This window comes from Coturnix japonica, chromosome 10 (assembly GCF_054131305.1).
Source record: "Coturnix japonica strain WE chromosome 10, WE-NBRP24, whole genome shotgun sequence".
NCBI lineage: Eukaryota > Metazoa > Chordata > Aves > Galliformes > Phasianidae > Coturnix > Coturnix japonica.
Genome location: NC_140672.1, coordinates 20,224,195 through 20,246,836, shown reverse-complemented (window position 1 = coordinate 20,246,836; position 22,642 = coordinate 20,224,195). Strand labels below are relative to the sequence as shown.

General features: G+C 50.0%; 3 protein-coding genes across 9 annotated transcripts in view; 2 read left to right on the top strand and 1 right to left on the bottom strand.

Annotated features, from left to right (window-relative positions):
• The window catches only part of LOC146759475 (uncharacterized), a 44,858-nt gene that overhangs the window by 17,888 nt on the left and 4,328 nt on the right, over positions 1-22,642 (top strand). The window lies entirely within an intron of this gene.
• LOC146759477 (uncharacterized) lies at positions 1,387-5,867 on the bottom strand. 7 transcript variants are annotated; one of them, XR_014932439.1, is made up of 6 exons: positions 5,853-5,867; positions 2,890-4,362; positions 2,751-2,786; positions 2,282-2,317; positions 1,891-1,959; positions 1,387-1,537 (listed from the first exon to the last, which is right to left on the bottom strand). XR_014932439.1 is itself a non-coding variant. In XM_085510685.1 (5 exons), the coding sequence occupies exons 1-4, from the start codon at positions 3,067-3,069 to the stop codon at positions 1,891-1,893; spliced, it is 336 nt and encodes a 111-aa protein (XP_085366811.1). In that variant the 5' UTR covers positions 3,070-3,084; the 3' UTR covers positions 1,387-1,617. The 7 variants fall into 7 exon arrangements, 6 of the variants coding, with proteins under 6 accessions (XP_085366811.1, XP_085366810.1, XP_085366813.1 ...); XM_085510685.1 differs by lacking the exon at positions 5,853-5,867 and having other exon boundaries at positions 1,387-1,617; positions 1,891-1,974; positions 2,890-3,084; XM_085510684.1 differs by lacking the exon at positions 5,853-5,867 and having other exon boundaries at positions 1,891-1,974; positions 2,890-3,084.
• LOC146759476 (olfactory receptor 14A16-like) lies at positions 20,926-22,259 on the top strand. Its single transcript, XM_085510298.1, has one exon. The coding sequence runs from the start codon at positions 21,066-21,068 to the stop codon at positions 22,029-22,031; it is 966 nt and encodes a 321-aa protein (XP_085366424.1). The 5' UTR covers positions 20,926-21,065; the 3' UTR covers positions 22,032-22,259.

Here is a 22,642-nt window from a genome sequence, read left to right as displayed (position 1 = left end):
GGTTATAGGGTACTATGTTTATACAGTACTATGGTTATACAGTACTATGGTTATAGGGTACTATGGTTATAGGGTTCTGGTTAGGCTGCAGTTGGACTCGGTAATCTTCAAGGTCTTTTCCAACCGGGTTATTCTATGATTCTATGGTGCCACAGACTTTTGGAAGCACTGTGAACGGTGCTTTAGTGTTTGTCCACATGGTGAGGCAGGATGGCTTTTGCTCACACACACTACACCACATCCAGTGGCTCCTGCTGCCCATGCTTTGTACGGTAATATTACCTGCATGTTTTAGTTCATGTCCTTCTTGTCTTTGGCCTGAAGCTGAACCCAAACAGGCATTGAGATGCCAATGGGATGATGTCCTTTGTGAAAGGGATCAGTGAGTGCTGGTTCTGAAACCTTCAACTCATCTTGATGTGAGAACAGCCTTGTTTACTAGCCAGTTCTTTTCAATATATGAATTTAAGGACCAAAAACTTTGTTTAGCAAAAGGAGTCAATGAATGCTAGTTCAGAAACTTCCATTTCAATACAGCTTGATATGTGAACAGCCTTGTTTTTCTCACCAATTCTGCTTCACAAGACACACTGGAGTCATAATAGGCTGCTTTTATCTTTGTAACCACCAGGTGCAAGGGCTTCTTCCTCAGTTTTCTCATATATTGTTTTGGATTACAGTGCACCAAGGTGGAAAGCTGCTCATTGTTGCATCCCAAACAATGGAAATCCACCAAAGTGGGGAAAAACAGCTAAGGATCAGCCAAAAGCCTCTGTGATGAGGCTGAGGATGGAAAAATGGGGATTAAGTAAATGAACATACGACGCCACAGATGCAAGTAAGAGTGTTCATAAGGACATTATCATATATGAATAATTTCTTGGAAAAGAATGAATATGTATGATCGTGTACTGCTTGTGCATGTCTGAAGAGTTCAAATGTAGAACCTGAACTTTGAAAGAGAACTTTGCTTGTCAGTTGTCCGGGGAATAAAGGAATACCACCCTGTGACACTACATTGGAGCTAAAGAGTTTTATTCCCAGATTTTGGATGACGGAACATCAACAACATTTTTATTATTATTATTATTATTATTATTAATTGCATTAAGGGGCATCTCTGATTGTGATCAACTTTTGTAAGAGAGCAGATACCTGTCTCATTTCAGAAAATTGCGCTGCTAGGCAGCACGAGGAGCTCCATCCCTTAGGACTTTGAGGCAGATGATGAGAGAGGGTGGGGAAGCCCACAGGGGTGCAGGACATGGTGTGCATGGCATGGAGCTGGGGAAGCCTCACAGCACTTTGAGGTGACCACTGCCAGGCAGGGACAGATCCCAGCAGTCCATGCTGAGCATGAGAACAAGGACACAGAAACACAGCGTGTAGCTTTGCTGAGGGATTTATTGATCATCTGAGGATGTCAATGATCATCAGGGTCTTCATTGGTCATCAGAGGGCAACGCTGGTCATCAGAGGGCAGCAATGGTCATCAGAGGATGTCAGAGGGCATCACTGGCAAGAAGGGGCTTTGTCCCTGTAGGGTTTGTCCCCAAAAACTTAGGGCAGGGGAAAGACTGGCAGCAGCCAAGAGACCCAGGGCAGGACATGCGTCCCCTGGAGAAAGAAGCCACAGCCCCTGTCCCAGCTGCATGATGACTCTGGGCCATCCATAGGGCACCCTGAGCCTGCCCCCTCCAGATCTGTTCCTCTGCACAGCCCCATAGAGTGCAAGGGAAGGGCTGGAGGTGCAGTGCCCAGGTCCCCCTTGAACAGGCCACAGACGGTCCCCTCCATACTATCACTTCCAGCACCTCATGACCGATCCTCAGGTACATCCAGGGTCTCCCAAGAGCCCTGCGGGGTTGTAAGCATCCCCGTGCTGCTCACCTAGACAAGTAGATCCAGGACCACGCGTCTCACGCGTGGGGGATTCTCCTCTGTCCTGCTGAGCACATCCTGGGGAAAAAGGGGCTGTTAGGGACACACAGACGGTATGGAGAGAATGGAACACGCTGGGGGCAATAAGACACAGTGGTACACCCTGAAAGTGCAGGGACCCACTGTGGGCACTAGATCAGCATGGCCAAGGCATGGTCCTGTAGCCAGCTCATCCCTAACTGCCCCCCCCCATTGCCTCCTTCCCCTGCCCATTGCCCTTTTACATCTGGTGGGAACCCAACAGCAGCCTTGGGACTGCAGGAGTGTCCCCAAGTCCCAGGGGAACTGAGAACAGCAAGATATCGCAGTCCCATTATCACCACATGGTCACCAAACTCACCAATCCAGGAAGGGCAGCAGCAACAGGTGGCGGTGCCTGGGGAAGAAGAGCCATGGGGCAGCCATGAGGGGACTGTGAGTCTCGGGGATCACAGGGTGACCCCATCCAAGCAGCCTGCTTTGTCCCAGGGCTGCCCCCAACTTCAGGGTTGCCAAGGTCTTTGTGCGCCTCTCCAATGGAGGAGCCCAGTGTTCCGTTTGGGTATAGGGACGGGGTAGGTGTAGGGTGGCCCAAAGGAGGGGAATAGGGGTGCCAAGAGTCTTGGGGGTGCTAATCAGGGAGGAACGGAGAATGGGGGAAAATGAAACACAAGGGATTGGAGACTGAAACAGATGTGAGAATTGGGTTGCCAAAGAAAGGAGAAGAAACGGGAGGCCTCTGCCAGGCAGGGACAGACCCCACGGGCTCCTGCAGAGCTCCATGCAGGGCCATCCTTGAGCACAATCAGCAAGGCTGCCTGGACACTCACCACAGCAACATCTGAGTCTGGCACTTGCAAAAGTGGCTGTGGGGAGAGTAGGAGAGAGCGTGAGAGAGTTGCTCGCATCGGGGATCCCCAATGGCCGATCACCTCCAGCCCCAACCCACATCCCCCACGGATGCTTCACCTGAGCTTCCACTGTGCAGCACAGGGCAGCGAGGAGCATCACGAGGCTGAGCACAGCTGCCTTCATCTTCCTCTGTGCTCTGGGAGCTGGGTGAGGCTGCAGGAGGCAAGGTCTGCTTTTATCCTCCAGAGCCCCTCCCACTCCCCAGATGCCCCTGGGCTTGGCAGACTCCCATGACATGGACTGAGCCCTGGCATGCAGCCATCCCCTGCCCTGGCCAAGGGAAACAGGAGGAAGCCAGGGATCAGAGGAAGAACACTGAGTGCTGGGATCCCAATGGCATTGAGCCCAAAGCCCCCAGGTCCCAGCACTCAGCACACACGGCCTTTCTGTCCCCCAGGACCACTCAGAGATGATATGCTGTCCCCATATCAAGGCTTTGTCCAAGGACTCATCCCTCAGTCCTGTCCGGTCCTGTGAGACTACAAGGTGTGAGGCTGATCCTTTGGGGAACTAGGACACAGCATTAGGGGACACTGGGAGGTGTGAGGATAACAGGGACATGGGGAGTGAGGAAATTATGGAGATACTTGGAAGGCAAGGGGTCGCAGGGATATGGGGACATGAAGATACGGGAACATCATGGGGACATGAGTGTATTATGGCCGTTTGCGGATGTCATGAAGATATGGGGAAATGGATACATGCAACTAAATGGGAACTTCTTGGTGACAGGGACCTGGAAGTTTGTAGTTGAAGCCATCAAGGATGGTTGGATGTAGCTCTGGACTACCTGGTCTGGTGGGTGGAGACCATGCACATAGCAGAGGTATTGAAACTAGATGATCATTGTGGTACTTTTCAACCCAGGCCATTCTATAATTCTGTGTGGGCGGTGGGGACAGTTGGGTGATGGGGACACAGACACAGGGAGGTTGGCAGTGTTCACTCAGTGCCTTTGTTGTCAAGCAGGAGCTCAGGAGTGAATAACAGAACTTGGCTCTAGCTTATGGGTTTCCTCCTCATTTATTGCTGCAAAACACAAAGACCACAACTTTCAGAATCGTGGAATCTCAAAATCATGGATTACCTGAACCACGGAGTCACAGACTCATAGAATCAGTGAGTCATGGAATCACAGTAGCACGAAATCACAGCACCATAGAACCGTAGATTCATGGCATCATTGAAATGGGACAAGACCACTTAAGTCACATCAGGAGATGTGCCATGTATTTTCTACTGTCTTTACACAGCCAAGAGCAGAAGTCCCCATGTTACATCCAGAAATCTGCATTGCATGCCTGAGAAGGCAGTAGTGCTGCCTCTGTCCATGAGGACAGTTTGCCATTGGGACATGCAGGCACAGAATCCAAGGCTGGGGGTGAAAATTGGCAGAAGGTACCTGAATAGGTTCTGAAGTCAATGGGCTCTGTGCCTGAGCTTCAGCAGAACAAAGGTGTCCTATGGGTTTTGTTCCCATGATGATCCAGCCTCCTGTCATGGCTTCAATGAAAGTGAGTCTTGTTTTATCTGGATGAAAGGAAAGAAATAATAGAGAGCTGATAAATGGCTTAGAACTGCAAACAACTCAAGGATTCTACAAGGAAACATACACCAATTTGAAGTGCTTCATCTGACAGAGCAGCCAGCTGGTCACAGCTTTCACGGGGCATTTCCCATAAACAGGAGAGCTGCTGTGGGTCATCACTGAGAAGAACACTTGAATGTTTACATTGGAAATGGCCCAGAGAGCAGCCAGCTGGAAGAGTTTCCTTTGGGCTGCTTCTGCTCTGTGCAGCATTTGTCAGAGCTGATCAGTGCTGCCTCATTCACTACACTTAAATGTAATGTGGCATTATCCCTACTCTGGGGTTCTTTTGGAAAGAACCAACCAATTGTCCATACTGCCATCACTGAGGAATCTTGACTGAGGTGAGGTACAAACTGTCTTTGAAATCAATACGAAGCAGGTGGATGACACTTGATAGCAATTAGATGTGAAAGATCCTCCTCAGGAAAAACCCTTGGCTGGATTGATGACATCTAAAAAGAAATACTCAGGCTTCTGTAACAGTCAAACACTGAACAAGTGAAATGTGACATGGTCTGAGTTCTCAGGCTTCTCAGCCAACAGCCTCCCCTGCAGTGATCTCCCCATCACGGCATCATTTAGGTTAGAAATGACCTCTCAGGTCATCTAACTGTTACGTAAGATAAGAGCTGCATCAGAAGTCATGCCTCATCTTATGTGACATGGGCCGTAAATCAAAGGCGGATGTTGGAGATGTAACTGTAGAGGCTGAACTTTCCCAACAACATCTCATTACGTGTTGCTGCCAGGAGACAGTATTCAGCAGAGGGGCAGCCTGACAGAATGGCATCTGACTGTTTCCGTGTGCGCCCATGGTTCAAACCCCCTTGTCCCAGGTTCTCGCGTTACCCCCGCTATGGCCAAGAGCCACCTTGACTCAGCAGGAAAGATGGCAAAATGGCTTTTATTAAGAGTAATTAGCACCTTATATACCTTAATCACTTCGTCTACTCCCCATAGGGTGTACGATTGAAATGCGTGCCCAAGACACATCACAAGGTAAGGGACTGAACAGGGGAGGTACTAACAATGTCACAGCCCAAATCCTTGTTAACGCCTACAACATCTCCCCCCTCCCAAATACAACAGGGTTCTGCCTTATTAGTGCCTACAACATCTCACCCTCTCCAAATACAACAGGGTTCTGCCTCGTTAATGCTTACAACATCTCCCCCTCCCTAAATACAACATTCTGCCCCCTTACAGCGTGACCACTAAAATCCTAATTATAGTCTATTGAAAAGTCTATAGTATTCTATATGCTAATGGAAATACTTAAGGAATCCTGATTGAATTATCTGTCTAATTGGCTAAACCTTAACATGCTATGTGTACTGTTAATATCAACTCTTAATGTAACTAAACCTTAATAAACTCTATATAATATAATCAGTAGCATAAGGCACAACCGTGTTAAGAAAAGCAGTACCACAACTGGATGGAGCAAGTGACTGAATAGTCCTCTTGCCGTCAGGGACCATTTGAGAAGCAGTTCTCATCCGTGATGTTTTCCATCCCTCTTCATTCTTCTTAGGCATGATGTATCTTCTCTGCATGGTGAACAGTAGTCAATGTTTTCTATCCATAGCCTCAAAAGCATCCATCATGTCATCAGGACACAGCAACATGCGCCATCATTACATTAATGTGTATAATTGATATGTAGTGACTAAACAACTAAAATCACACCTAATAGGATAAGAAGATCACACCCCAAATGATAAGTGAAGTTGTAAATACAGTTAAGTGTCAATCTACTGTTGGCTGAGACCTGACAATCCTAGACTGAATCCAAAGGTCCCAATGCTTGTTGCTTGAGTGGTGGTTGTCACTGACACCAACAGCAGAAGAACAGCCTCAGGTACCAGATTCAGACTCCCCACCAACTGCTCCTGTAAAGAAAGAACTCTTATCCCACTTCCCATAATCAGTCTTCTCCAGCCATTCTTGAGTAAAATGAGAAGTGAAGCAGGACCCATCGTTAGTCTTGATGTGACTGGGTAAACCAATCACAGCAATAGCGGTTGACCAATGGTACCATGTTGGAAGTAACCGCGGGAGACAAGTCTCATGTTATCATGGTCTGTGCCTTTAATCCTGCCCCTAGCTCTTTAATAGTCTCAACTATGAAAGCCTGAGCCCCCGTGGGCACGCTCGATAGTCTGTCTAACGCCTCCTCTATTGTCCAGTTACTCCTCAAAGTACTTAGAATGCCACGAGCTGTAGCATTACAATTCTGAAGTGCACAATGTTTTAGCATTATTTCTCTCATGTACTCTGGTACTCCAGCCTTCTCTATGGCTCCAGCTACCTTATCTAGAAACACTCCAAAATCCTCATTTCTTCCTTGCTGGATTCCCATATAAGACGACAGCCCACCTGGTGCCTTGATCTTATCCATAGCCTGCCTGGCCAGATACATTGACTCCCTACATTTAGCTGGTCCTAATAAAGCCTGGGCCTCCGTCCGGATGAAAGGACCCACCCCTAAAAGTTCTTCAACAGTTACGTTATACAAGGGATCTCCAGGCTGCCTAACTATCGCAACTCTCTGTTGGCACATCTCTTCCCAATAAGCATTAAATAGCAGTTGTTCGTGCTGCGAAAAAATCAACCTAGCTATAGCCTGACAATCAGATGGCAACAAAACCTGAGTACTCCAGATATAATCCAGTATCTGTCTCACTGGCTCACTTTTTACTCCAAACTGACTGACCGTAGACCGCAATTGTGACAACAACTTCCAATCTAATGCACTGATAGTAGACTGTGTCCCGCCTGCAGCATTAGGCGAATACCCCCCCAGCAGCACCGCATGTTGCACCGCTTCCAACCCCTCACCGTCTCCCGCCTCTAAACAAGCCCGCGCCAGCGCAGCCCAAGCCCCCCCCCCGCTCCCGCGCGACGGCCTCCGCCAGGTCACTCTGTGCCCCAGGGAGCGGCTCATTGCAAAAGGGGGTCGAGGGGGCCGGCTGTAGCGCCATGGTCGATGCAGGCGGCTCGTCTGATACAGACGTGCAGGGAGACAGAGATGGGGCACTCGGCTCCACAACCGCTGGCAATGCAGGCTCGGAGGCCGGCGGCAACTTTACGGTGGACAGAGCAGGGGGCCCCGGGCAATCTGACCATTCATTATAATTCTTATTCCTCCCCTGCACAGCACTAGCTTTCTCTACCGCTTCCTTTTCTGCCTGATATTGCAACAAATCATTATAAACAACACGCCACCACTTCCTGCATTTTTTAACCATTTTCTCCCCATCTATCATTCCCTGAAAAATTGCATCTCCAAATTTACGCCATTCAGCAAGATCATGCACTAAATGCGGATTCTGAAATAACCCTTTAGCATACCCATACGCTAATAACTTAGGGAGTTCCTTTTCCAAGTCTATCCCCTTAAACTGTCTCCGCCTAAGAAAAGCGGTAAATAAATTATATGCTGCTTGCCTGTCCATATTTACTCACGTCGGTACCGTTGCAGCCCTCCAGGCTTCGGCAGCACGTATCGGTCGAGCCCACCTGTGTGGTCACTCGAGACGCGGAGCTCCAATTTTAGCTCTTTCGTCGTCCGTCGAGCTGCGAAATCCGGACCCGAACCCAACGCAGTTCTTCACCCGTGGCAGCCCTTTTTTCCTTATCACGTCGAGGGTCACCATTTGTTGGAAGTAACCGCGGGAGACAAGTCTCATGTTATCATGGTCAACAAGCCTCGTTTATTAGGTGTTACAGCATCTCATTTATACAATCAGTAATAAGTTCATGCATATTGCAAAAGTAAAGCTCAGGATTGGTGAATTAGACATTACTTCATCTGACCTTTGTGGTTAGGCTTATGGATACTTTTTCTTTGCAGCTCTGTCTACACCTTGCTACACATCTTGCTTTTCCCTCAGGCCATCCTTGCCTCTAGATACATATTTCGTCTTTAGCTACATACCCTGTCTTTTCACATCCTGATTTCTCCATAGCTGCTTAGCCCATGATCGGCCCTAGAATAGACCGTCTTTGTCTTTAATCACGTTCATTCTTTTACAATTTAACTAGTGGAATCTCTTCATGTCCTTTCTCATGAAGCCATTCTGCATAAACACTCTCCACAGTACCAGACTACAGTCGAGTTGGATTTGGCATGCTGAGTGGTTATGATGACAGTAGAGGAGGTAGTCACAGTAATAGCCAACCACTGGTGAGGAGACGAGCAAGGCTCCCAGGTGACATCAATTTGCCAGATCTGCAGTGGTCTGAAGCCACGAGAGTTAGCCCCAGCCCCAAAGACAGGTGTGCTGGCAACTTTATCTGTTACTGAATTACCTGTGGTAATAAAGCTTGGCACCTCAGAGTGACTACGCACATATAAGGCTGCAACAGGAGCTGTGTGGGAGGCCGAGGCCTCTTCCAGAATTCCAGCGGCCTCTGTACTTGGGAGGCCCTCCCGGCCCATCCGGGCCAGCAGTTTGGCTGCAAAAGTGGGGTCAGCGGCAATGTAAGAGGGTATCATTTGCCAAAGGTGCACTGTGGCTGTTGCAACCATCACCTCAAGCATCTGCATGCTGACCATTCGGTTTGCGAAGATAGCAGTCTGCTGACTATTGCTGGACTCCTGCCAAACCACTGCAGATTAAGAGTCTCATGCTCTACCGACTGAGCTATTTCAAGGTTTTGGGTATGGTTCCATTGTGTGATCGATCCTTCCATGCAGCTCTGGAAGACCTTTTGCCAAGCTGCAGCCATTTCATTAGACAGATTTTTTCGATTCACAAATCCCCTCAGCTGGCCATAAAAGGGCTTCATCAATCGAGAAGGTATCCCCAAAGCATCCCGAGCCCACTGGAGGGCTCCTACCAGTTTCTGCACATCCCATAGTGCCTTAACATGTGGTTGAATATCAAGACCCACTGGCTGCAACATCTCAGGGCTAAACTTACATCCCAAGCACTCTATTCTAATTCCCCCCGTGTGTCCCGCATGTCTATACCATGCACAGTGTATCATCCTCCGCAATTGTTACTACCCTCCCAAGCTCAGTCATCCACCCCTCCTTCCAGAGTGTGTACTGCACCGGCTTGAGAATCACGCATGTGAGGCTTTCAGTGTCGTGAGGGAGCATACGGCCATGCGCCGTTAGAATCTCTAATGTGTTTAAAGCCGTGGACAAACAGAACTCGCGGCGGCAGCCGGCAGCCCGATGCCGGAAGGCAGAGCGGCTCCGCGCCGGGGAACCGAGCCCCGATCCCTCGCGTGACAGGCAGGCAGCGGGAACTGCAGCGAGCGTCCGGCTCGCAACCGCGGGCGCCCCCGGTCCCGTCCCGTCCCCGCGGCACGGCGGAAGGGAGCCGCCGCCGGAGCGAGCCGAGCCGAGCCGAGCGCCGGCCGGGGCCAGCCCGCCCCCGCCCCCCCGCGAGCCACAATCCCGGACCGGGAGGAGCAGCGGCGGCGCGGCACCCGGAAGCGGGTCGGCCCTCCACGGGGAAGTCGAACCCCAGCCCCCCGCGCATCAGGCGGGGGGCGGCAGCGGCAGCGATCGCGGGCAGCGCCTGCGAGAGTGACACTAACGGCAGCGGGAGCAGAGGGAGTGCGGGAGCTCCAGCGGCGGGCGGGCGCGGGCAGCGGAGCGCCGCGCCGCGAGCCCGCCACCGCGACGGACTACCCCGCCCCTCCCCGCCGAGCCGCGGGTCGCCACCACAGCGCTGCACGCGGGCCCCGGTCCAATCGGACGGCCCCCGGTCCGACCGCAGCGGCCGGCCACCCCGCCGCCGCCCATAGCCGCACCACCGCCCCCCCTGGCCTGAAACGGCGACCCACGAAGGGAGCCGAGGGCAGGAACGGGGCAGCCCCGCCCGCCGCCCGGCGCAGCCCCGCCCGTCCCAGCGGCAGCCTCTCCTCCCCTGCCGCCGGCACCAACGAGCCACCCCCGCTCTCCACCGCCACCACCCTACGGCCGCCCCGCGGACCCCGATCCGGTCGGGCGGCGGGCAACCCCGTCCCCCGCCGCGGAGCCACGGGGCTGCCCCGCAAGCCAAAACAGAAGGGGCCGGCCCACCGGCCGAAACTTGCCCAATCCAAGCCTGCAGCCGCGGCCCCGCGGAGTCCCTTTGCGCCGGGCTACTCCGCGGGCGGCTCAAACCGTGGCACGCCGAGAACGGCACCATGCTTCCATCTTACTTCCATTCCCCCCAACTATAGACGGCGCAGTCTATGTAAAAAGGACAAGAAAGCACCTCGTCATCCCCCCGAGGCGTGTCTTGGTGTCTTGTTGGGGCGCACTGCCGTCCCCTCAGTACGCCCCCAATAAAAAAATCCCCAAAAGAAAACACAAAAGCTCACAGGAGTTTGAGCCTCACACGGGGCACCATATGTTTCCGTGTGCGCCCATGGTTCAAACCCCCCTTGTCACAGGTTCTAGCGTTACCCCCTGCTATGGCCAAGAGCCACCTTGACTCAGCAGGAAAGATGGCAAAATGGCTTTTATTAAGAGTAATTAGCACCTTATATACCCTAATCACTTCGTCTACGCCCCATAGGGTGTACGATTGAAATGCGTGCCCAAGACACATCACAAGGTAAGGGACTGAACAGGGGAGGTACTAACAATGTCACAGCCCAAATGCTCGTTAACGCCTACAACATCTGACATGGAAGTGCACATGAAGCAAAGGTGTGCCATTCAATAACTACAAATGGAAAAAAGTTACACTCGTTGACATTGACCAATACTTGCTTGTTTCTGGAGACCAAACAATGGATGTGAGCAGAGAGAGGCAGAGGGAGGTGTGTTTCAGCAGTGGTAATGGTGGGTCACCTTCTCTGGTGCAGATGCATATAAGCAGGGCATGTAGGCTCCTCTTCCTTACCCTCACTCTCCCATCTCTGTTCTCCAGGCTTCTCCTAACCTCCTCATGTCATGCATCTCATTAGGGGCAGCTTAATACCTACATCCCTATGCTCCGGAATGTCTCCTGTAGGTCCTATCAGAGCTTTGTGCACAGTTCCTTTTCACCGACCATCCTTGAGGCAGTGACCACCTCTGTGTACAAAATGGAAGACGCCCTGAAGGAAGCTTGGAAACTTCTGACATGATAACACACATCCAAGAACTTGTTGTGTGCAGGGTCTCACGGGGAATGAGGAAGAGGGGATCTGACAACCAGTGTGCAAACCAGCTGCTGCTGCTGGACTCTCAGAGGCACAGACAGATGTGAGCCTGAAAGCACAGACACCAGACAGGAGCCCAGGGATGGCTTGGCAGAGAGAGTGACTGCATTTCCTTTATTCTGTTAAGGTTCACAGAGAGCCTGGTACATTTTGTACAGAGTGTCTGGGCTATACTACCAAAAAACAACCTGAACAGGAATTGCTTTCAATAATGATTTAGTAGTGAAAAGATTGCAGTATTTTTTAAAGAAGAATACACAGATATGTGTAATAGATTACACAGATAAAATGGCATGAAGTAAACAGTAAAGGACAGCTTGATTCAGTAAAGAGCTGCATTACAAGCCATGAATTCCAAAAGATGGACAGTTCACTGCTTTTGAAACACATCTGATCATCGCTTTCCTGACTGCATCCTTGACCTCCTTGTTCCTTATGCTGTAGATGAGGGGGTTCACTGCTGGAGGCAACACCGAGTACAGAAGTGCCAACATCAGGTCCATGGATGGGGAGGAGACAGAAGAAGGCTTCATATAGGCAAAAAAGGCAGTGCTGACAAATAGGGAGACTACGGCCAGGTGAGGGAGGCACATGGAGAAGGCTTTGTGCCTTCCCTGCTCAGAGGGCATCCTCAGCACGGACATGAAGATCTGCACATAAGACACAACAATGAAAACAAAGCACCCAAAGCATAAACTGACACTAAAAATGAGAAGCACAACTTCCCTGATGTAGGAGCCAGGGCAGGAGAGCTTGAGGATCTTTGGGATTTCACAGAAAAACTGGTTCACAACATTGCCTTGGCAGAGAGGCAGTGAAAATGTGCTGGCAGTGTGCAGCAGGGAATAGAGAGCTCCAGTGCCCCAGGCAGCTGCTGCCATGGTGGCACAAGCTCTGCTGTCCATCAAGGTTCCATAGTGTAGGGACTTGCAGATGGCAACGTAGCGGTCATAGGACATGATGGTGAGATGGAAATACTCTGCTGAGATAAGGAAGACAAAGAAAAAGATCTGTGCAGTACATCCTGCGTAGGAGATGGCCCTGGTGTCCCAGAAAATGTTGGCCATGTCTTTGGGGAGAGTGCTGGAGATGTAGCCCAGGTCGAGGAGGGCCAGGTTGAGGAGGAAGAAGTACATGGGGGTGTGCAGGCGCAGGTCGCAGGCTACAGCTGTGCTGATGAGGCCATTGCCCAGGAGGGCAGCCTGGTAGATGCCCAGCAAGAGCCAGAAGTGCAGGAGCTGCAGCTGCCGTGTGTCTCCTAGCGGTAGGAGGAGGAACTCGCTGATGGAGCTGATGTTGGGTATCTGCTGTTCCTGTGCTTGGAGTCCTGCTCAGAGTGCAGAAGATAACGGCAAGTCTAGACCATTCTCAGATACACTCCTCTTCACAAAACAAGCAATTAATTGACAAATAATTCTCAGAACTCTGACAGCCACTTTAAGATTTCTGCCTCCAATCATTTTTTTGCCTCAGAGAAGGAAACTGAAACCCCCTTCCTTGGCTCTTCTCTTGCAAAGGGCCCTCAGAAACACTCTGTTGTGAAGTGGGGCTGTGATCTCCTTGCCCCAGGCAGCAGCTGTGGCAGCACAAGCCCTGCCGGGGGGCTCCTTGCCCCCACACGTCTCCCCACAGCACCCTGGGCAGCTCCCCGGGCAGGCTGAGTGCTGAGCCTGGCAGGCGGCAGAGTCCCATACCCTGCACAAAGCTCCTGGGGCACAACAGGGACCCTGATCTGCTGGACAGCCCTGAGCACCTGGCTGCAGCCCTGGCTGCACAGCCTGCAGCCGTGCTGGGACATGCAGCCCTCAGGGCTATGCTCTGACACTGCAGCACAGAAACTCTCAGCTGGAGCAAAAGTCTTTTTCCAAAGTAAGGAATCATGCAGTGCCTAACACCGGATCTGCTATGGCATGTCCCGCATTTAGTTAATCCTCTATTAAAAGCAGCTGCATGGCCTGCAGTGAGACTTACCGTGTCATGTTTTATGAGTAGCTTTCCTGCAGTGAGATCACAGGCCGCTCATACCGTACACATCCTGTAAGCTCTCTCCAATTTCTCTCCTCTCCTTTAGTCACCTGCAGGCTGGGCTGTGCACAAGATCTGCCCCTGGGCGCAGCTGTCTCTCTATAGTGCTGCCCACTTGTATGAGCTCCCTGTGTCCCAGAAGCCTGGCCCAGCTCAGCAGCAGAGGATGTCATGTTTATCCTTCCCTCTCATCTCTCTGAGTTGTCCCTAGGTCTTCATGGACAACAGCTCCTGAAAGACAACAGCATCATGACTGTACTTTGAAATCTGTTGAATTAAACACCTGACAATTCAAGGCATGTGGTGAGTCCTCCCAGAGATTGTTTGCTGAAACAAAATGGCACACAGACAAGGATGGGGAAGGCTGGACTTCCCCTGTGCAGGGCAGTGATCCAGCTGAGGGAGTGCAAGCATCTCATCCCTAGAGGGAAACATTTGTGCTGAAATGGGATTCAGCTCCCCATGGACCCACAAGAGCTGGGATTCCTCTGGTTTAATTCAGATGTGCACAAGGAGTTGCCCGCATATGAACTCCTGCTCTGGGTCCTTGGTCCTTTTACGAGGAGCCAGTTGCTCACACACAGACACTGGGTGATGCCCAAGGTGTCGGGTGCTCCTGGATGTGTGCTGGTGCTTGTAAACTGTGTGGGAAATTCCTGAGACAGACACCTCTTTCCTGAACATCAGCTGCGGGGCAGAGAGGGAACAAAGGCATTCTTAACCATCCTAAATGATAACAGACCCCAGCATTTAGGGCACCTCAAAGTGCCTTTGTCACTCGTTTCCATGGAGGATGCAGCATTACACAGCTGACTAAATGGATGAGCTCACAAAAGAAGAGCCAGATCTTTCTCTGTTCTCCATCTGCTGCATATTCTGGAGCTCAAGGCAATACAAAGCTAACACACATCTTTATTTTTCTACTGAGAATACCTCAGTTTTCTAAGGACTGTCAGGTGAATGGCATCAGAAACAGCCTACTGTCAGGCCAGTTACCTGAGCTGTCCGGCACACTCACATGCAGCTGCAAATGCAGCATAGGACCTTCAGAAAAGCCATGCCCTAGGAGTGTCCATGCTGCTACGTCAACTCCAAGACCCACAATGGGTCTAATGCCTGTGTGCCACCTTCTGCACTCTAATACCATTGATGAGCTATCCAGTCAGGCTCTGTCCAATGACGCTTTCCAGTTAGGATGATTACTTCTGTGGTTTTGCACTAATGAGAACACCAACAGATGATTAGCTAGAAATCTTTGCAGAGTTGCAGGCCTGAGCTCTTGTTTGGACCACAGGGGTACAGTTAAATGTCTTCCACAACCGTAGCACAACAGGGATACAGAGCCTTTAGGATGGATGGACGAGGATACAAGGAAGGGCAACTTCCCTCTGTGAGAGTGCACTGAGCTCTGCCTGGGGATGGAAGAGCAGCCAGGTCAGAGCTAATGGAAATAGCACACAGAGGAGACCATCAGTACCTGTGCCTGTCTTCCTGATCAGGGAGAGCAAGTGGAAAGTGCCCTCTGCAAACAGATGGGAGCCTCATGTTGTCTGGGCCTTGTCCCCCTTGAGGGCTTTTTGTACTCCAGTATCTGCTGCAGGGACAGTGCAGCAGGGCATGTGCCATCCAGCAGATCCCTGGAGAGCACAGATGGCCGCTCTTGACTAAGCCATGGAGGAACCAAAGAGGAGAGGTGCTTTGCTGGATCTCATACTCTCCGGCAAGGAAGGTCTGGCGGGGATTGTGAAGGTCAAAGGGGCATCAGGCCATGTGCAATACGGAAATGGATCTCTATTTATTTATTTATTTATTTATTTATTTATTTATTTATTTATTTTGCAGACATAAACTTAAAAGATGTTCATTAATGTCAATAAAACTGAAACAGATAATTGAAGATAAAGATAGAAATCAATGAAAATGTGTTAGCCCTTCTCAACATTAGAAAATATCATGAGTCCTGTTCCATTTTAAGTAGTAAATATGAGTGTTTGAGGGGATTTGGTGTCTTTATTTTTCTTCTTCTTCTTCTTCTTCTTCTTCTTCTTTTTTTTTTTTTTTTTTTTCCAGAAACTATGATGTTTTTCAGAACTGTGTTTGCAGGGCACAGATGCCTTCAGGTTCAGGGACAAAACAGCAGTGCCAGTGCCGATGCCCTTTGACTAAAGCCTGGCATCCACTGCTGCTCTTCCCTGCTGCCTATTTAATGTCCTTCATCCTCCAGGTGTCTCCAGCTCTCCTAAATAAATGGCCATGGTTAAGAGCATGTTTTCAGCAGCCCATTTGGACACATGCTCCTCCCACTGCCTGCCAGATTTCCCCACCCCATGCTCTTTTTTCAGTCAGATACCTCCAAACTTTCTGACTGATTTCTGACTTTCAGGGAGATTACTTGAATTTGCTCCATCTCTCCAAAGTCTGAAGAGTTCTGTTGCCAACTCCTTCACCGTGATTCTATTAATCCCATCCTATCTATGTCTATCACATTTCTTGTACAAATATTTCCTGTGGAAGACAAACCTCAATAGAAGCAGCTTGGACATGGCATGCAGATGATCACTGTGTTTTACTGTTCATTCAGTTGCATCACCTTTGCTTCTGTTCATTGGCCAAAAAAAAAAAAAAAAAAAAAAAAAAAAGAGAGAGAGAGAATTCTTTCCTTGACCACGCAGCTGTTTCTCTGTGGAAAGCCAGTGGGAGTTGGTGCAAAGCAGGTTTAACACTGAGCTGGTGACTGCAGAGGAGAAGAGTGATGTGAGGAAAAGTGATGCAAGTCTCATGGGACCAATGTGAGTAGAAATGGGGTGGAGAGGTTGAGAAGGACATTTGTCCATGCAGTAACAGAATGGAATTTTTGGGTACATCCTGGCTTGATATCAGTTGCACAGTGCTGATTTGATGTCTTCTTTAAACCCAACTATAAATAAATAGACAATAATTGTCTGCTGGACTCTGGCTCTTTAAGCTCTCTTCAGATACCTCTCCATTTTGATGAAAAAGTTCTGAAAACCTGAAGAAGATTATAGGAAGGCACAAGACACAGGAGGCTCTTTAGGTTATAATGGCCCCAGGGCGCATTTGTGGCTGAGACCATCAACATCCAGTGCAGAGAGAAGTTTGCACAAAGTGCTCAACAAGACAAAGTCAGAAGTAACAGTGAAGTTACTAGGAGTATTAATGGGCCCACTGAGGGCCGTTACCAAGTGAGCTTCCCAGGGGACTTGTTAGAGAAGACAACTGGAAGCTATGACTACAGGCAGGCAAAGGCACTGGCATGGTGGCTCTGATGTTGAGAAACCTCTCCTTAGCCTTACGAAGCAGACAGGCTAAGTCCTGATTCCCAGACCCTTGGCAGGGAGATCCTGTCCTTCATGTTGGCTCAGGACCCTTTCTGGGCAGTGGATGGAGGTCTGTATGATGTCAAATGAAAGACACGGGGAGAGAAGATCCCAGGCTCTGCATGGGGTGCAAGGACACTGTGAGGTTCATGTTCCATGTGTGCCCTGTGTTTCATCACAGGATGTGTGATGTGAGAAGGGCCCAGTCTGAACAACCAGTCAATCCCAATGAAACTCTGAACTTGAGAACTCTCAGTTCCAGTGCCCTTCTTTGCACAGTCTGCCATAGTTTGTTGTCCTTTCTGCTCTGCAATGCCCAGAAGTGCAGCCAGTGCTCCACGTGAGGCTGCAGCAGTGCAGAGCAGAGAGGGACAGTCCTTTCCCTCACCCAGCTGGCAGTACCTTGCTTGATGCGCTACAGGGGACTGTTGGCCTTCCTGGCTTCCTGGGCACCCTGCTGACTCACGTTCAATTTGATGTTGACCAGGGCCCCCAATCCTATTCAGTCAGATTGCTCTCCAGTGTCCCATATGCAGCCTGTGTTTATGTCCAGGGTTGCCCCTACCCAAGTGCACAATCAGGCACTTGTTATACTTTATGCACTTGGTTCATAGTACCAACTGGTAGCCACTTCTCTGACTTGTCCACATCTCTCTGCAAGTCCTCTCCAGCCTCAATGAAAGCAACAGCACCTGCTCATCTGGTTTCATAAGCAAACTTGCTCAAAACATCTTCTAGTCCTGCATGCAAGTCATCCCCAAAAACATGAAAGAGAAAACATGAAAGAGAAGGTCCTAAAATGGAGCTCTGTGGAACACTGACAGTGACCAACTATCAGCACAATGAAACCCACTGAGTGTAATCATTTGGGCCTGACCTACTGGCCAACAGCTCACCCACCACGTTCTCTTTCTGTCCAGCAGGATGCAGGACATTCTGTCCAGAAGGGCGCTGTGAGAAACAGTATCAAAAGCTCTAATGAAATCCTCAATGATAACATCAGCTGGCTTCCTTTGTTCAGCTAAATGGATATAGGTGTCATAAAAGGACCTGAAATTAAGTAGGACATTCCCCTGGGAATATTGTGTTGGCTCTGACCAATGACAGAATTGTCTTTCAGCTGTTTTTCCATAACTGCCACCATCATTTTCTCCATAATTTTACCAGGCACTGGAGTGAGACTGACAGGTCCATAATTGCCCCTGTCACTTTTCTTGCTTTTCCTTAAAATGAGACAACATTTGCCAGCTTCCCGTCAACTGGTATGACCCTAGATTTATTTAGATGCAATTGAAATGCAAGTCCAGAGCATACCAAAGTGTCATCATTGCAAGAACATAGATGTGCCATAGCTTCACAATGCCTTGAACTCTGGAGTATGACAGAGATGGAAGATAGAGAAAGACTGGCCTCTTCTGTTGGCAAGCAGAATAACACTACATGATACACGAGGACTGTGTCTCTGCTCTGCTATGTTCTCCTGGCAGGGGAAAGGTGCAGGGGGATGCTCTCATGTCAGTGCTCATATCTGAGGTGTGGAGTCAAAGTAGAGAGACCAGGTTCTTTTCAGTAGTGTGTGGAGACAAGACAAGGGGAAAAAGCAGAAAGTGGAGCATAGGAAGTTCTGCATGAATGTGTGCAAGAACTTCTTTCCAGTGAGGGTGACGGAGCACTGGAACAGGCTGCCCAAGGGGTTGGGAAGTCTCCTTCTCTGGAGATATTCAAGACCCGCTTGGACGCCTACCTGTGTGCCTACCTGGTGTTCCCCAGGGGTCTGTGCTGGGACTTGTCCTCTACAATATCTTTATTGATGAACTGGATGAGGACATTGAGTGCATCCTTTGTAAGTTTGCAGACTGCACCAAATTGGCTGGGAGTGTGGATCTGCCTGGAGTTAGCAAGGCGCTACTGAGGGATCTGGACAGGCTGGAGAGCTGGGCTGAAGCCACTTCAATGAGGTTAACTGAGACCAAATGCAGCATCCTGCTTTTCAGCTGCAACAACTCCGGGTGACGCTACGCAGGCTTGGGGTGAAGTGGCTGGAAGACTGTGTAGAGGAAAAGGACCTGTGGGTATTAATTGATGCTCGGCTGAACATGAGCCGACAGTGTACCCAGGTGGCCAAGTAGGTCAACGGCATCCTGCCTTGCATCAGAAACAGGGTTGCCAGCAGGAGCAGAGAGGTGATTGTTCCCCTTTACTCAGCACTGGTGAGGCCGCACCTCGAGTTCTGTGTCCAGTTTTGGGCCCCTCACTGCAAGAAAGACACTGAGGCCCAGGAACATGTTCAAAGGAGGGCAACAGTGCTGGTGAGGGGTCATATGAGGAGAGGCTGAAGGGGCTGGGAATGTTCAGCCTGGAGAATAAGAGGCTCAGAGGAGACGTTATTGCTCTCTATAACTTCCTGAAAAGAGGTTGTAGTGAGCTGGGGGTCGGCCTCTCATGTCATTAGCAATAGGATTAGAGGTAATGGTTTCAAGGTGCGGCAGGGGAGATTCTGGCTGGACATTAGGAAATGTTACTTCTCAGAAAGGGTGGCCAAGCACTTGAATTGACTGCCCAGGGAGGTGGTGGAGTCACCAACCCTGGGGGTGCTCAAGAAGGGATTGGATTTTGTGTTGAGGGACATGGTTTAGTGGAAGCTATAGGTACAGGTGAACAGTTGGACTGGGTGATCTTACAGGTCTTTTACAACCTTAGTGATTCTATGATTCTATGATTCCCTTGCCCTTTTTCCTTCAGCAAACACTCCCTGGGAGGTCTCATCACATATCTGGAATTGAAATCTGGTGTTTAATTCAACATGTTTCAAAGTACAGTCATGATGCCGTTGTCTTTCAGGAGCTGTTGGCCATGAGGACCCAGGGACATCTCAGGGGAGGCGAGTGGGAAGGATAACAATGACATCCTCTGCTGATGAGCTGGGCCGGGCTCATGGGACACAGGGTGCTCATACAAGTGGGCAGCCCTGCAGAGAGACAGCTGTGCCCAGGAGCAGCTCTTGTGCACAGCACAGCATGCAGCTGAAAGAAGGAGAGGAGAGAAAGGGAAGAGAGGATGAGTACAGTGTGAGCAGACTGTGAGCTCGCAACAGGAGCATTGCTCACATGCCATGACACGGTAAGTCTCACTGCAGACCATGCAGCTACTGTTCCTATAGGGTTAACTAAAACTGAGACATCCAATAGTAGGTCTGGCTGCAGGCACTGCATGTTTATTTCTTTTCGAAAAAGACTTCAGCTCCAGCTGAGGGCTTCTGTGCTGCAGCATCAGAACGGCTGCAGGTTTTGCAGCTGGGGCTGCAGGCGGGTGCCCAGGGCTGTCATGCAGAGCAGGGTCCCTGCTGTGCCCCAGGGGCTGTGTGCAGGGTATGGGACTCTGCTGCCTGCCAGGCTCAGCACTCAGCCTGCCCGGGGAGCTGCCCAGGGTGCTGTGGGGAGACGTGTGGGGGCAAGGAGCCCCCCGGCAGGGTTGTGCTGCCACAGCTGCTGCCTGGGGCAGGAGAATCACAGCTCCACTGCAGAACTGAATGTAAAGTTTGTAAGGGTACTTTGCAAGAGGAAAGCCAAGGCAGGGATTTTTCATTTCCTGTTCAGACGGTAGGGGATTAGGGGTAGAAATCTAATAGGGGCTCTCAACTTTGAAAACAGCTCTGAGACTCCCCAGTTTTGGGAGCTCCCCATGCATTGGTTATTTTATGGACAGTCACGCAGGTTGTGCTTTCAGCCTCTCATTACTAAAAGGATACAGTCATTTTCAGTGATAGATTTTTTCTGCAGGCATTAGTAGTTCACTTGTTCTGCAAACTGGCTGATTTGCCTCAGTCAATTTGAAGAGCGTGGATGCTTGGGCTGTGGTCTCTAAGAGCAGCAGCAATAAAGAGGAAAATATCCAGGAGGATGGGATATGATTAGGAACTGAGAAGAAAGTAAGACTTTCCTAATATTCTAGTCTTTAAGAGATGCTTCATATTCATGAAAATAAATTCAAGTTCTGGACTTAAATGATCATTTCCCAAAGGGAAAGAAATGTTATAGTATAGCAAGCTGAGTGTGTCTGAGAATGGTCTGGAGTTGCCATTAACATCTGCACTCTGAGCAGGACTCCAAGCCCATGAACAGCAGATGTCCAACAGCAGCTCCATCACCAAATTCCTCCTCCTGCCTTTGGGAGACACGCGGCAGCTGCAGCTCCTGCATTTCTGGCTCTTGCTGGACATCTACCTGGCTGCCCTCCTGGGCAATGGCCTCGTCAGCACAGCTGTAGCCTGCGACCAGCGCCTGCACACCCCCATGTACTTCTTCCTCCTCAACCTGGCCTTCCTCGACCTGGGATGCATCTCCACCACTCTCCCCAAGGCCATGGCCAACGCCCTCTGGGACACCAGGGCCATCTCCTACGCAGGATGTGTTGCACAGCTCTTTTTCTTTCTCTTCTTTATCTCAGCAGAGTATTTCATTCTCACCATCATGTCCTATGACCGCTACGTTGCCATCTGCAAGCCCCTACACTATGGGACCTTGATGGACAGCAGAGCTTGTGCCACCATGGCAGCAGCTGCTTGGGGCACTGGGGTTCTCTATTCCCTGCTGCACACTGCCAGTACGTTTTCACTGCCTCTCTGCCAAGGCAATGTTGTGAACCAGTTTTTCTGTGAAATCCCAAAGATCCTCAAGCTCTCCTGCCCTGGCTCCTACATCAGGGAAGTTGTGCTTCTCATTCTCAGTGTCTGTTTAGTCTTTGGGTGCTTTGTTTACATTGTTGTGTCCTATGCACAGATCTTCATGGCTGTGCTGAGGATGCCCTCTGAGCAGGGAAGGCACAAAGCCTTCTCCATGTGCCTCCCTCACCTGGCCGTAGTCTCCCTATTTGTCAGCACTGCCTTTTTTGCCTACATGAAACCTTCTGCTGTCTCCTCCCCATCCATGGACCTGATGTTGGCACTTCTGTACTCGGTGTTGCCTCCAGCAGTGAACCCCCTCATCTACAGCATGAGGAACAGAGAGGTTAAGGATGCAGTGAGGAAAGTGATGACCAAATGTGTTTCAAAAGCAGTGAACTGCCCATCTTTTGGAATTCATGGCTTGTAATGCAGCTCCTTACTGAATCAAGCTGTCCTTTACTGTTTGTTTTGTGCCATTTTATCTGTGTAATTTATTCTTATTCTTCTTTAAAAAATACTGCAATCTTTTCACTACTAAATCATTATTGAAACCAGTTCCTGTACAGCTTGTACCTTTGTAGTATAGCCCAGACACAATGTACATAATGTACCAGGCTCTCTGTGAACCTTACCAGAATAAAGGAAATGCAGTCACTCTCTCTGTCCTCTTTCTTGTGAGACGTTTCTAGACCTGTACTGGTCAGATGTTCTCAGAAACCCACAGTCCAGCAGGAAGCACACTGCTGTTCATCAAACTGTGCAACGGCTTCAGCCTGCAACAGCTGACATGCCGTCCCTGGGCTCCTGGCTGGGGTATTTGCTTTCAGGCTCACATCTGTCAATGCCTCTGAGAGTCCAGCAGCAGCAGCTGGTTTGCACATTGGTTGTCAGATCTCCTCTTCCTCGTTCCCCGTGAGACCCTGCACACAACAAGTTCTTGGATGTGTGTTATCATGTCAGAAGTTTCCAAGCTTCCTTCAGGGCTTCTTCCATTTTGTACACAGAGGTGGTCACTGCCTCCAGGATGGTCGGTGGAAA

Excerpts from the sequence above, each read along its gene's own strand:
- LOC146759477 (XM_085510685.1), bottom strand. The coding sequence starts at position 3,069 with ATGTCATGGGAGTCTGCCAAGCCCAGGGGCATCTGGGGAGTGGGAGGG. Across the intron at positions 2,318-2,750 it reads CAGACTCAGATGTTGCTGTG|GCACCGCCACCTGTTGCTGC; the intron begins GTGAGTGTCCAG and ends CTTCTTCCCCAG. Across the intron at positions 1,975-2,281 it reads CTGCTGCCCTTCCTGGATTG|CCCCTTTTTCCCCAGGATGT; the intron begins GTGAGTTTGGTG and ends TGTCCCTAACAG.
- LOC146759476 (XM_085510298.1), top strand. The coding sequence starts at position 21,066 with ATGTCCAACAGCAGCTCCATCACCAAATTCCTCCTCCTGCCTTTGGGA.